At 30.8% G+C, this 11,479-nt stretch overlaps 1 protein-coding gene across 4 annotated transcripts in view; it reads left to right on the forward strand.

The window, feature by feature from the left end:
• Positions 1 to 11,479, forward strand: part of LOC106478874 (plexin-A2-like) — a 231,546-nt gene that overhangs the window by 204,787 nt on the left and 15,280 nt on the right. For all 4 annotated transcript variants that reach the window (XM_022382550.1, XM_013939446.2, XM_013939449.2 and 1 more), the window contains 11 exons: positions 98 to 191; positions 669 to 783; positions 1,279 to 1,410; positions 1,918 to 2,025; positions 3,333 to 3,426; positions 3,565 to 3,743; positions 4,313 to 4,491; positions 7,773 to 7,905; positions 8,255 to 8,391; positions 9,351 to 9,885; positions 10,451 to 10,627. In XM_022382550.1, the coding sequence (XP_022238258.1) occupies positions 98 to 191; positions 669 to 783; positions 1,279 to 1,410; positions 1,918 to 2,025; positions 3,333 to 3,426; positions 3,565 to 3,743; positions 4,313 to 4,491; positions 7,773 to 7,905; positions 8,255 to 8,391; positions 9,351 to 9,885; positions 10,451 to 10,627 (1,883 nt within the window). The remainder of the gene's footprint in view (positions 1 to 97; positions 192 to 668; positions 784 to 1,278; positions 1,411 to 1,917; positions 2,026 to 3,332; positions 3,427 to 3,564; positions 3,744 to 4,312; positions 4,492 to 7,772; positions 7,906 to 8,254; positions 8,392 to 9,350; positions 9,886 to 10,450; positions 10,628 to 11,479) is intronic.

Below are 11,479 nucleotides of genomic sequence, written 5' to 3' on the forward strand. Positions count from 1 at the left end.
AAACACAATTTTCATATGTCATAGTTTTGAGATTGAAAAACTTGTTAAAATAGTTTTTCTCATTATGATAGTATTTGTAAACTTTTATTTTTCATAGATCATTTTACTGCTAAGCTTTCAGTGAGGATGAAAACTGGGCCAGACTTTGTAGCAACAAACTTCACTTTTTATGACTGCAGCACATACAGTTCGTAAGTTAATATTTGGTTTTGCAGAATGAAATGGTTACTGCATTGACTGAATTTATTAAACTTTAACAGCTAGTGTTGTCATGATATTAGTAAACAAAATGTATGGGGGGGGTTCTTTTTTTTCTTTTCATTTTACATATTTTATTTACTTATCATTGGATTACTATGCTTTTCTTATGCAAGTTTTTGTAGGTTTTGCTACTAGTTAATACAGCTGAGTGTGTATTTTTCATCCAGTTATTACTGGAACAACACTAAGTTTATCCCTAAGTGATGCAGTGATGATAAATTCTTTATCAATATAATTTGATGAGCATTTCTTTTTAATTTTTAGTGCATGAAACCTTGTAAAATAATCATTTGACATTTATACATATACTTTAAAGCTCCAGATTTGTTAAGTGTAACAAAAACTTGAGTTACCATAGTTATATTGTGTCAGCACAGTGCTAACCATCTTAATTTGTATTGAAACAGATGTACAAAGTGTGTATCCAGTCGCTTCCCTTGTGACTGGTGTGTGGGAGGTCATCGATGTACTCATGACACAGGCGAGAACTGCCGTAATGACATTCTAGTCACTGGAATAGCAGTAAGTAAACCTTGTTATATTGTTTACAGTGTGAAATCAAAAGGGGCAAGGAAAAAGTAAGATTATTCTGATATATAACTTTGTCAGAAAGAAAGTGTTTTCTAATAAAAAAAATTAATAAATAAATGTTTAGTAGAATGGTTTGAATAAATTATTGCAATTGTTTGAGTTCTTATATTTCTATCCATACCATTTAGTGGTTTGTAATGATTACAGAAATAGTATTTTTTTTTCCAAAAGCAACGTGAATGACATTACAAAATATTAGATGCTTTTCACTGATTTTGTTTTAGGACAAAAGTATGTTGATTTTCTTTATAATATTGTTTTGTTTGTCAATCCTCCAGAGAAGTTGTGTGTACAATCATAGTTAATTGTGAAGTCGTAACAGAGGGGGGAAAAAAGGCATTGTGAGAAACAGCAATATAAAATGTTTATGAAAAACTTTACTTTCAAAATTAAATTAATTAGCCCTAATTTATTTTTGTTTATCAGAGTATTGGCCCAAGTATCAGATCAGGACCTGGATTTTGTCCTATGATTAATATTACAGCAGGGAGTTCTACTGAAATTCTTGTACCAGCAGGCATTGAAAAAGCCATTCACGCACGAGTAGAAAATACGCAGGTGAGATCTATAAATAAAAATTACTTTATAGAATAGAATATAAAGCTGATTAAACTTTTGAATAGTTGTTTTACATTAATTTACGTATTACAGTATTTCAAAATTAATATTAACTTAGCTTTTATTAATTAATACTTAAAGGTAAATAGTTTTTATGTACAAGTCAAAGAAGAAATTACATGAATATCTGTCATTGTGATTGCAAAGTAAAGAAGGCATCAGTAAGTAGTAAACAGTACATTTGTTCATTTTTTATAAGTATAAGTATTAAGATCAACATACCATCTTTTTATAGATTTTTTATGAGTAAATAAGATAGTTGTTAGTTCATAACTAGCATTTTTTGAGAGCTTTATGTAATGTTTCAGTGTAAACTTCTTCACGATCTCTATTTAATCACACTTAAAGTAGCAAAACCTGATCCTTCTCTTATAATTTTTGTTTTAACTTTTCTGTTAACTAAAACTTACTTTGTTCTTCTAAAATATTGTGTTTCATGTTTTACAGCCATTTCTCCCATCTACAAGATTTGTTTGTCAGTTTAACATTGAGGGGAGGGTCAAACAGGTGGATGCCCAACTTTTGTCAGACACTATCTATTGTAGTGAATTGAATGTAAGTATTTACCATAGAAACAGTCTAGAATGTTGAATGAACCTTGGTGCTTATTTAATAGATTATAAGGTGCCATTTACCATAAGTTATAATCATGATTAATGTATTTGTCGTACACCAGCTACTGTAACAAGTTGAATGTGGTTGTTGCACACCATGTGTTTTAGTGAGTTGATGTTTGTTAGGTACTATATAGTGTAGTGAGTTAATTGTAATTGTTTGTCTAAGCATGTTCCCTTGTTACTTTAAATGGTATTAGACAAACAATTATAATGAACTCGCTACAGTAGACACTATCTGAAAAACATGCTCACTTTGCAACAATATATATATATATATATAGAGTTAATTGTAATTATTTGACTAGTATCATCTATTGTAGCAAGGGGACATGTTTTTCAGACACTTTCCATTGTAGTGAGTAGGTTGTCAGAAACTGTTATAACAGATTGAGTTTCATTTTAAATACATCCATATAAAATGCCCAGGAGTTTTATGAAACTCAAGCTCTAAAATATTTGTTATTCTACAACAGAAAAAACTCAATTTGTTTGTATATGCCTAAGCTTTTATTTAAAACTCACTAAAGAGTGCTTGAAAGCAGTAAAAAATATTAAAGACCTATGTGCTTGAAGTAAGTAATGAAGCAGAAGTTATTTGAAGATCAGAAGGTCTGTTTAGGTACTTTACAAAAATATGCTGTTGTAATTGTGGTGGTCAGGGATGAAATTCTGCTGGTATTCACTGGTACTGAGTACTGGAACTTATTTTTTAAGGCTGTACTAGTACCGGGACTTAATTGAGCTGCTTTATCATTTTTTATGTTTACATGTAGATTTGTTTTGTTTTTTTTCAAAAGACACTTCAAGCATGAAGGACAATAACTTAAGGTTTGCAGTTTGAATTTTTTGCAGAACAATTGTTCATAAAGCTAGTATTTAAATAAAATTCTAGATCTGAACATAGTTTTATTTTGTAGGTGATATGAGAGTTAGAGCAGGCAGAATTTTTTAAAACTTCGTGATATTATTTGTTGTCCTAAAAAACAAGATAACAGGAAGAGAAAAGTTAGTATTTTATTAAAAATTGATATTGTAGTGAAATTTGTTAATTAATTATGTAAATTTCATAAACATGGGATTAGTAAAGAAGGCACAGACTCTTTGATAACTTTGATTTTTTTCTTTTAACTCAGTTTAATTGCTTATGTTTTATATTTTTCAACTTGTATTTGCAAAACTTTGTGTTATGCAAGATTTATCTATGCATTTATGAGAAACTAAGACTCCAATTGTTTTCTTCAATAGTTTACTTACAGTACTCATGCTCCAAATGTGTCGGCTTCATTTGCTGTCATCTGGGAAGGCAACAAGCCATTGGACAATCCAGAAAATATACATGGTTAGTATATTTTATTTTATTTCTTTTTTTGTCATAACTACCATTAAATTTCAATAAAAGTTGTGTATTAAAATCTGATAATAGAAATGTCTAAGTAAAGATTATATACCTTATGAACTTGCTTCTTGTTAATTTTAGTATTAGTATATCGATGTCGAGGAATGTCTAGCAACTGTGGAATGTGTCTTGAGCTTCCCGAAAAATTTCGATGTGGTTGGTGTCAGAAGACCCAATCTTGTCAGGTGAAAGAGCAGTGTGAAAACAACACCTTGTGGTTGGATCGAAACCAGTCATGCCCTAACCCAGTGATCCACTCTGTAAGTTGTCTGTTTAGTTGCTACTAAGAGATACAGTGATCCAATCATAATTAAATGATTTAGCATCTGTCAGAAGATATAACTTAAAACTTTGTGGAATTTTTTAAGCCACACTTATAATCCCAGCTAATTGGTTAACATTGTATGATTGTTACCTCTCGTCTCTGTAGTCATGGGAAAGAGCATCTCTATTTGAAGTTAGGTGGGTAGTTTTATTTTACATGATACAGTGTCTGCTTCAAAACTTGGATTGTAATTAATTATTAATGAAAGGTCTTTGACATAGTATACTAACTTTCAACATGTCTACAAAATGAAAGTTGTTAAAATTCACAAACTTGTCTGGTGAACTGGCTATGATCCTTCTTGTGTCATCACCTGATAAAGATACACAGAGATGGATGGAAGCATTGCTTAATCACCAGTTCATTAAGCTAGGTTTTTTTTAATTTAATCAACATGACATCATCTATGTATTTCGAATGTTTGAGAAGTTGTTTTATTGTTATGTAATGTATTGCTTATGATTGAACTGTTGTTCTAAAAGCTTCAGATTATTTTATGCTCAGATCACTCCAACATCTGGACCCATAGAGGGTGGTACCAACATCACAATCAATGGGATCAACTTGGGGAGAGTATTTGAAGATATAGTCAATGGTGTAACAATCAAAGTATCTGACAATAAACATGGTCGAATTGACATTCCCTGCAAGCCTTTTCGTGAGCTGTATGTGAAAACTACAAGGTCAGTTGCATGGTTTATATTGAAGCTAAAATTGTGCATGTTTTAAAATTGAAAAAAATTAAGTGAGATGTGGTCACTGAAAATGTTTTAACATGTGTATATTAAGTTTCATGATGTTAGGAAAACACACGTTTTACAAATCATATATACACACGTTTATATATAGGTAACAAATTAATAGTTTACTAAAAAAATGTATATAATTACTAACTTGCAGTACAAACTATGTATAATAAATTAGTTGCATACACAACAAATTACATGTATAAAAAAATTAAATCTTCACTAAAAGTTGTGTACAACAAATATACAGCATGAACTGTGCGTGTAACAAATTAATAACTTACAAATTATATACATAATAACAAATATAACAAGTTACTAAATTATACCACAAAAGAAATAACTTGTACCACATATTACATGTATAACAAATATTGTTTTAATGTCATTTAAACATAGATTTATTAATGTAAAAACAAACGTATAGGCTGAATTACCACACTAAAATGTAAGGTTTTATTAACGTACAAGATTTCCAGTTTTTTAAAGAGCTCTTCATCAGGTTGTATTACAACACTTACTTTTTATTTTTATAATGAGCTGAAAAGCTTGTGATTAATAAAACCTTATACTTTAACATGGTTTAACTCTGTCTGTGAGTTTCTTTTTTATGTATAACAAGTTAATAATTTGCATCACGAATGAATGACGTATGCCATGAGCTATAGGTTTAACAATTTTCTCTTTGCATTTATCCCTTAAAGAAACATGGTTAAGTGAAAAATTTGTAGTGAACTAATTAGAAATAGACATTTTTTATATGTGTAAAAACTTTCAATTTTTTAGTACTCTTAGTGCATTTTAAATAAGTGTTGTTCTCATTTATAACTTCGTATGATAAACACAAACTTAATATATCTAACTTGGATCATGTTGAATTAATTGCTCCTAAGGACCACGAATGATTTGAAGAATCCTTCACATTCATCACTGTTCATGATTCTTGAAATTTCTCAGTTTCATTGAATTACAGACTATAACCTCCACAATGCTAAACTAATCTTGAATATTCTCCAACCCAGGAACTTTCAGCCAGACTATAGGGTAGAAAGGAAGAAAACAAATTGGTAAAAATACAAATATAGAAATGATTTTTAGGTGATATATCTGCTCAGTAAGAAAACTGTCAGATATATTTATTAAAAATGGACTCAAAGAATGTGATATTTGATTATTTCTTTTAATTTGAGCCAGTTATGCCTCTTTAATGTTGAGATCATTAATTCGAAATGGTGTATTTAAGTGTTTTACACTCACAAAAAAGAAACCTATCATTCTAGTCTGGCTCACAGACACCCCAATGAAAGAACAGACCATTCCAAAGTTTTACTTGTTGTTAAACAAATGTTTAAACAACTCTATTCAGATCATTAGTTATGTTATCCTTTTCATTACCAAATCACCTCATTTCATATTTCATTGCTGATAATACTATCAGTCATACAAAAATTTGAGTTACTTAAGTGTTTTCTACTGCAATTACACTAAAACAACCATGACAGTTTCCCCCATAATCGACTTTTAATTCCATCTCTTTATCAATAAAAATAATCCCAGAAGATGCCCTACAAGCTTGTATTTGTTAAAGCCTTTCTTCTTTATATAGAAGTCCCTTTCATTGTATTAAGTACAAGAAGTTTTTTTTTATTTATTCGAGGCTGGTTAAACTTAGGTTGTTTTAGGCACAAATTTTCAATATGCATGTGCATCTGTGACCAGACCCATCCCTCTCTCTGGCAATTGGTCTTGATCCTTACGATTTTTTTTCAGTTCTGACGCTGCTTACAAATGTTGGGGGCATTGGTGATTCTTGGGTGGTGCTTCTCTTCTCACCAGATAGCCATCCCTCATTCAGCAGTGAAAGACTAGAGAGAGGGCAGCTAGTCAACACTACCCACTGCCAACTTTTGAGCTACTCTTTTACCAACAAATAATGGGATTGACTGTCACATTATAACACCCCCACGGCAGAAAGGGCAGGCATGCTCAGCAACAAGGATTCAAATCTGTGACTTGCAAAATGTGATTTGAGTGTCCTTACCACCGGGCCATGCCAGGTCTGGACATACATATAATTGAATCTCTGACTTGGGTGAAATTTCTCCAATTTTTAATGCCAAAATTAGTCCTCTGATTTTTAATACCACCTGCTGTTCCCTGCTGGGTTTATTTTAAAAGAAAAAATAAATCTTGATTTTAATAAATATGAAGTTAAGTGTCTGTAAAGAAATCATACCAATATTGGTCATTTATGTCTGGTATGTTGTCTTGGCAGACTATTCCTTATAGTCTCGATTCTAGTTCCTTTGTCATTAACTAGGTTTGGGTAATAGAAATTATTTGAGTGTTATTCCATAGCTTGCCTTTTTAATATGGTAGAGTTCCAAATATTGGTGTAGATAATGTTCTTCGGGCAAACTGAAAATTTCTGTTTATTGTCAAACATTCATTAATTAATGAATATTCAGTCACATTTTCATGTTCTTTATCATCTAAGCTTGGTGATTATAATGCTTTTTATCAAACTCTGTCATATTTCACTTTGGTGTGAATACCATTTAGAGTGTAATTAACTGATATTGTTAAAGTTCTGGCATAAACATAAGTCAAGAGATGCTGAAAATCAATTTCAGTAAGCAGGTTCTGCTTTCCTTGAATTCCAATGGAGCCTTATCCAGATCACATATCTCATTCTTTTAAGACATCATTTTTCCTCTTCAAACGAGTCTAGAATCTCTGTAAATGTAAATACTGTAGGTTTTCCATTTATACTTTTTGTGTACTGTTTTTGAACACGTAGGTATAACCAGTGTTTAGATGTGAGATGTTTAAATTCCCTCTTGGCTACAAAATACTTAAAGATAATGATAATATAAATGTAAGTGTAATTCTACATTTAGAGAGTTTCCATCACAACCAGGTAAAGTACAAAATAAACCTCTGCCACTCCTGTGACACAAAAAAACACCTCAACAAGAATTGGTTGGAACTTAGTCTGATACTAAATAAAAAAGAAAATATTTGAGTTAATTGAGGTTCTCAGAACCAGAGGATAGGATGGAAACAAAAGTCACCAAAACATAAAATCTAAGCTTATGTTTTTATGATATTTTTGAGAAGGGTTTTTAGTTTGTTAGGATTTTATAGGATTATTATTGTAACGCAATTTAAACTATATTTCTAAATTAATGAAGCAATATTAATTTTCCTTTCTTTAGAATTGTATGCGAGGTGGGAAGCCTTAAAGAAAGAACTTCCCACACATCAAGCACGGCATCCATAATAGGCCCTGTTGTTGTTAAAATACTGAATGATCACACTGCTACTTCTTCTGCAACTTATGAATTTGTAGTAAGTTTATACTAATTGAGATTTTAGTTTTCAAATAAGCATTAACGTCAAACTAAAGTTTTTGCATTTGTTACTACATCATAACCATCTTTAGAAGAAATGTAAGAACTTCATTATGTGCTAGTTACATATTAATTTTTTATTACATAATAAGAAAAAATGTTTAACGTGATCTCCATGCTAAATGTTACATTCATTAAAAAAAAAAAAACTCAACAGATGGAATTTGCATTTTACAGTTTGTGGTATGTTTTATTTTAAAATGCATAAAACTGTTGTTTTTAATTTTTTTTGTGTGATGCAATTTGTTTTGCATAATTAATACCAAACCTTATTTTTCTTTTTGTAGAATCCAGTGATTAATAATATCAACCCCAGTAAAGGACCCAAATCTGGGGGTACTCATCTGGAAATCTGGGGAATCCACATGAATGCAGGCAGCAGTGTAGAAGCCACTGTTGGTCCCCTCCAATGTGAAATTATTAAGTAAGTTTTTTAGAAGCATGTGGAAATTGTCCAAATGGGTAACTTTTTCCAAGAAATTTTTAACTTTAGTAATCATATAGATATTAACAGCAGATATTTTCCCTGATATCTCAAATATAGTTTGTATGGCAAAGAAAAATAACTTATTAAATAGAAATATTTTGTGAAATGAAATGTAATTGTGATGTTGAAATTATTGTAGAAAATGTTTAGTTAAATTGGTTGTATTGAAAATGATTTAAAACAATCTTAATGTAGAATGTTTTTAGGTTTTGGCTTCACCCATGAAGCCTATTTTGTAAAAAAATTAACACTAAAATTATGAAAAATGATGTATATAAAAAAAACAATCTTCTATATCAATGGTTACGTGAAAAAACAAAATTAAATCCTTAGTCCTAATGTCAAACAGTGTTATTGCCACCCTTAAAATCATCAAACGAAAAACGTTATTTTTTGTTTCCTATTGTATTGTTTTTCTGTATATAATAACTTCCATTGTTGCTACAAATAAAAGATGGTGTTTGTCTAGTTTTTCCATTTATCTAAAATGCAATAGAATGCGTAGAATTACTATTTATGGTTTATGAAATAGATTGAATATTAACTTGCAGCTGATAAGACCCAATACACACATTTATGTAAAGTTTCTGCTTTAAGAGAAACTTAAACATTATAAAATAGGTAATTTAATGAGAAATAATACATCTGTATACATATTCTAATTTACTCCTTGGAAGCCAAATAAGTTCTTTCTGCAAATATCAGTTGTTTTTTTTTAAAAACAAAACTGATAATTTATATTTTATGTAAAAATCCTAAAAACAAAAAAGTCTTTAGTATTATCAGAAATAGATTCCTAGAAATGTGTTGCTTAGAAATATAATGTGTATTATAATATTTAATTTCTACTTGCAAAAAATACTTAATTTGGATGATGGTTATTTTGTTTCCCGTAGCCGAACAAAAAACTCTATCCACTGTATTACCCCAGCATCAGATAAAATTGGGCAGAAGAAAGTAAGAGTAGAATTTGACAAAGGTTTGCGCAGTTTTGATGGATACAAGTTTTTATATGTGGATGACCCTACAGTGACTAGTGTGGAAGCAGGATCTACAGGTCAGAAAGGTCCACGAGGTATCCCCAGTGGAGGGATTACCATTATGGTGAAAGGAAGTTTCCTAAATATTGTCCGAAAACCCCTGATATATGTGGAAGTCAACGATGAGCTATATACGGGCCACTGTGATGCAATTTCAGCAGAAACTATGAGTTGTAAAAGTCCAGCAGTTCCCGTTGAGCAATCAGATTTCATTAATGGTGATCCACAAGAGTTTCACTATGGGTTTTTAATGGACAATGTCGAATCTCTTAAAAATCTGAGTTATCGTCCAGGTTTTACCAGATTTCAAATTTTTCCTGATCCAGAGTATGAAAAATTTTCTGAGAAGGATAACATCAAGTACTACAAAAGTGATTACTTAACTATTAATGTAAGTATTGAATTAGCAGTTGTACATACTTGACCAGCTTTTCTTCTGCATTATGCAAAATTGTTTCAAAAACAGAAGTTAGCATTGATTTTTACACACCAATCAATTTGCTTTATCTTTCATAACCACAGTAGGGGCAAATGTAGATATTATGGTGTTTGGCATAACACAGGCTTTAAAGCCTGGGTATAGGTGGATTAGATAGAATAATAATAACCCAATTCAACTCAGTTTTAAGAATCTACTTGTTACATTTGTTTTTGTGAGAAATATAAACATTTTCCTGTTTGTTTTTTATGTTAATTTGTGTTAATGAATACCTGAATTGGTGTGGATAAATACAATGAATAACCAAAACTGTGCTAAAATGATTATTTTAGGCTTAGACCTTTACACAGAAAATAAAGTTTCAAAAGTCAAATTCCTCCTTTTAGAGAGAATTAAAGTGAAGAAATATCAACTGCTTGACATAAAGAAGGCAATTTTTGAGTAAGTTATTGTTTTTCCTACATGATATGTTTGTAGCAGATAGCCTGAAAATTTAACAAATATTCTTCTGTTTCAGGGCAAAAACTTAGACAGAGCTTCTCAGGACACTGATGTGACAGTACGGATTGGTTCAAGTTTTTGTAATGTTACATCTCTTTCTCGGTCCCAACTAACTTGTCGTCCTCCAACGTCTCAACCTCCAGATCGTAATGCAGAGGGAAATCCTAATCCTGATAGCATTCCACAAGTTATTGTAAGTTTTAAAAAGTTCTGAAATAATGAATCTTTAATTACCTTTCCTATTCATGTCATTTTAAATGCTGTGAAAACTGTTATATTTCTGTATTAGGGTTCTAACTAGCAGTAACTTGAGTGAAATGAATATAATCTGTTATGAACAGAACTAGTGGTAAGCCTTTTTTTTTATTTAGTTGCATTTTTAAATAATGATGTAAGTATTTTGAATGTATTCAGGCTGGAGTATTTTTGTGGTTTGTTACTCCTCTCTGACAGTGTAATAAGTCTCTAAAATCTTGTGGGTGAAGCTTGCTACACAATCTCCCTCTAAAAAATTAATTTGTTTTATTTCACTTTGAAACCAAGAACATTTGGTACTTCATATGAATAAGTTGTTATAATTTTCTCCATTGCTGAGCTCTTTCAGTTCAGGCTTGGTCCAAGCCCATTAAAATGGCTGAGAAAGCCACTAGGGGAACATTCTGAGCTTCTGATTGGCTATTCATGTCATATATAGAAGTAAGTGTATATAAGGGAGCATTTCCAAAAATGGAAAGAGGTGGGCAGGATACCACTGTGTTAATTTATTACATGAGCAATATCTTAGTAAATAGAAAAGATAAGATGTTCTTATTTTATATTCTAGCTTGTCAATATTGGTAATTTGAGTTTTTAATTTGTATGAAATTATAGACTTGGTATTTTGACTTCACAAACATCTAATTTGAACCAGTGCTGCATTCAACATACCACGTGACAGACAAAAATCGATGTTTATCTGTGTTTTTAATATTTACTTTTAAATTAAGAAATTGAGTAATGTGTAGTACTAAAATCTGAATTATAATCTACAGTTTGGTACCAAACT

The sequence above is a fragment of the Limulus polyphemus genome, unplaced genomic scaffold (assembly GCF_000517525.1).
Source record: "Limulus polyphemus unplaced genomic scaffold, Limulus_polyphemus-2.1.2 Scaffold257, whole genome shotgun sequence".
Taxonomy (NCBI): Eukaryota; Metazoa; Arthropoda; class Merostomata; order Xiphosura; family Limulidae; genus Limulus; species Limulus polyphemus.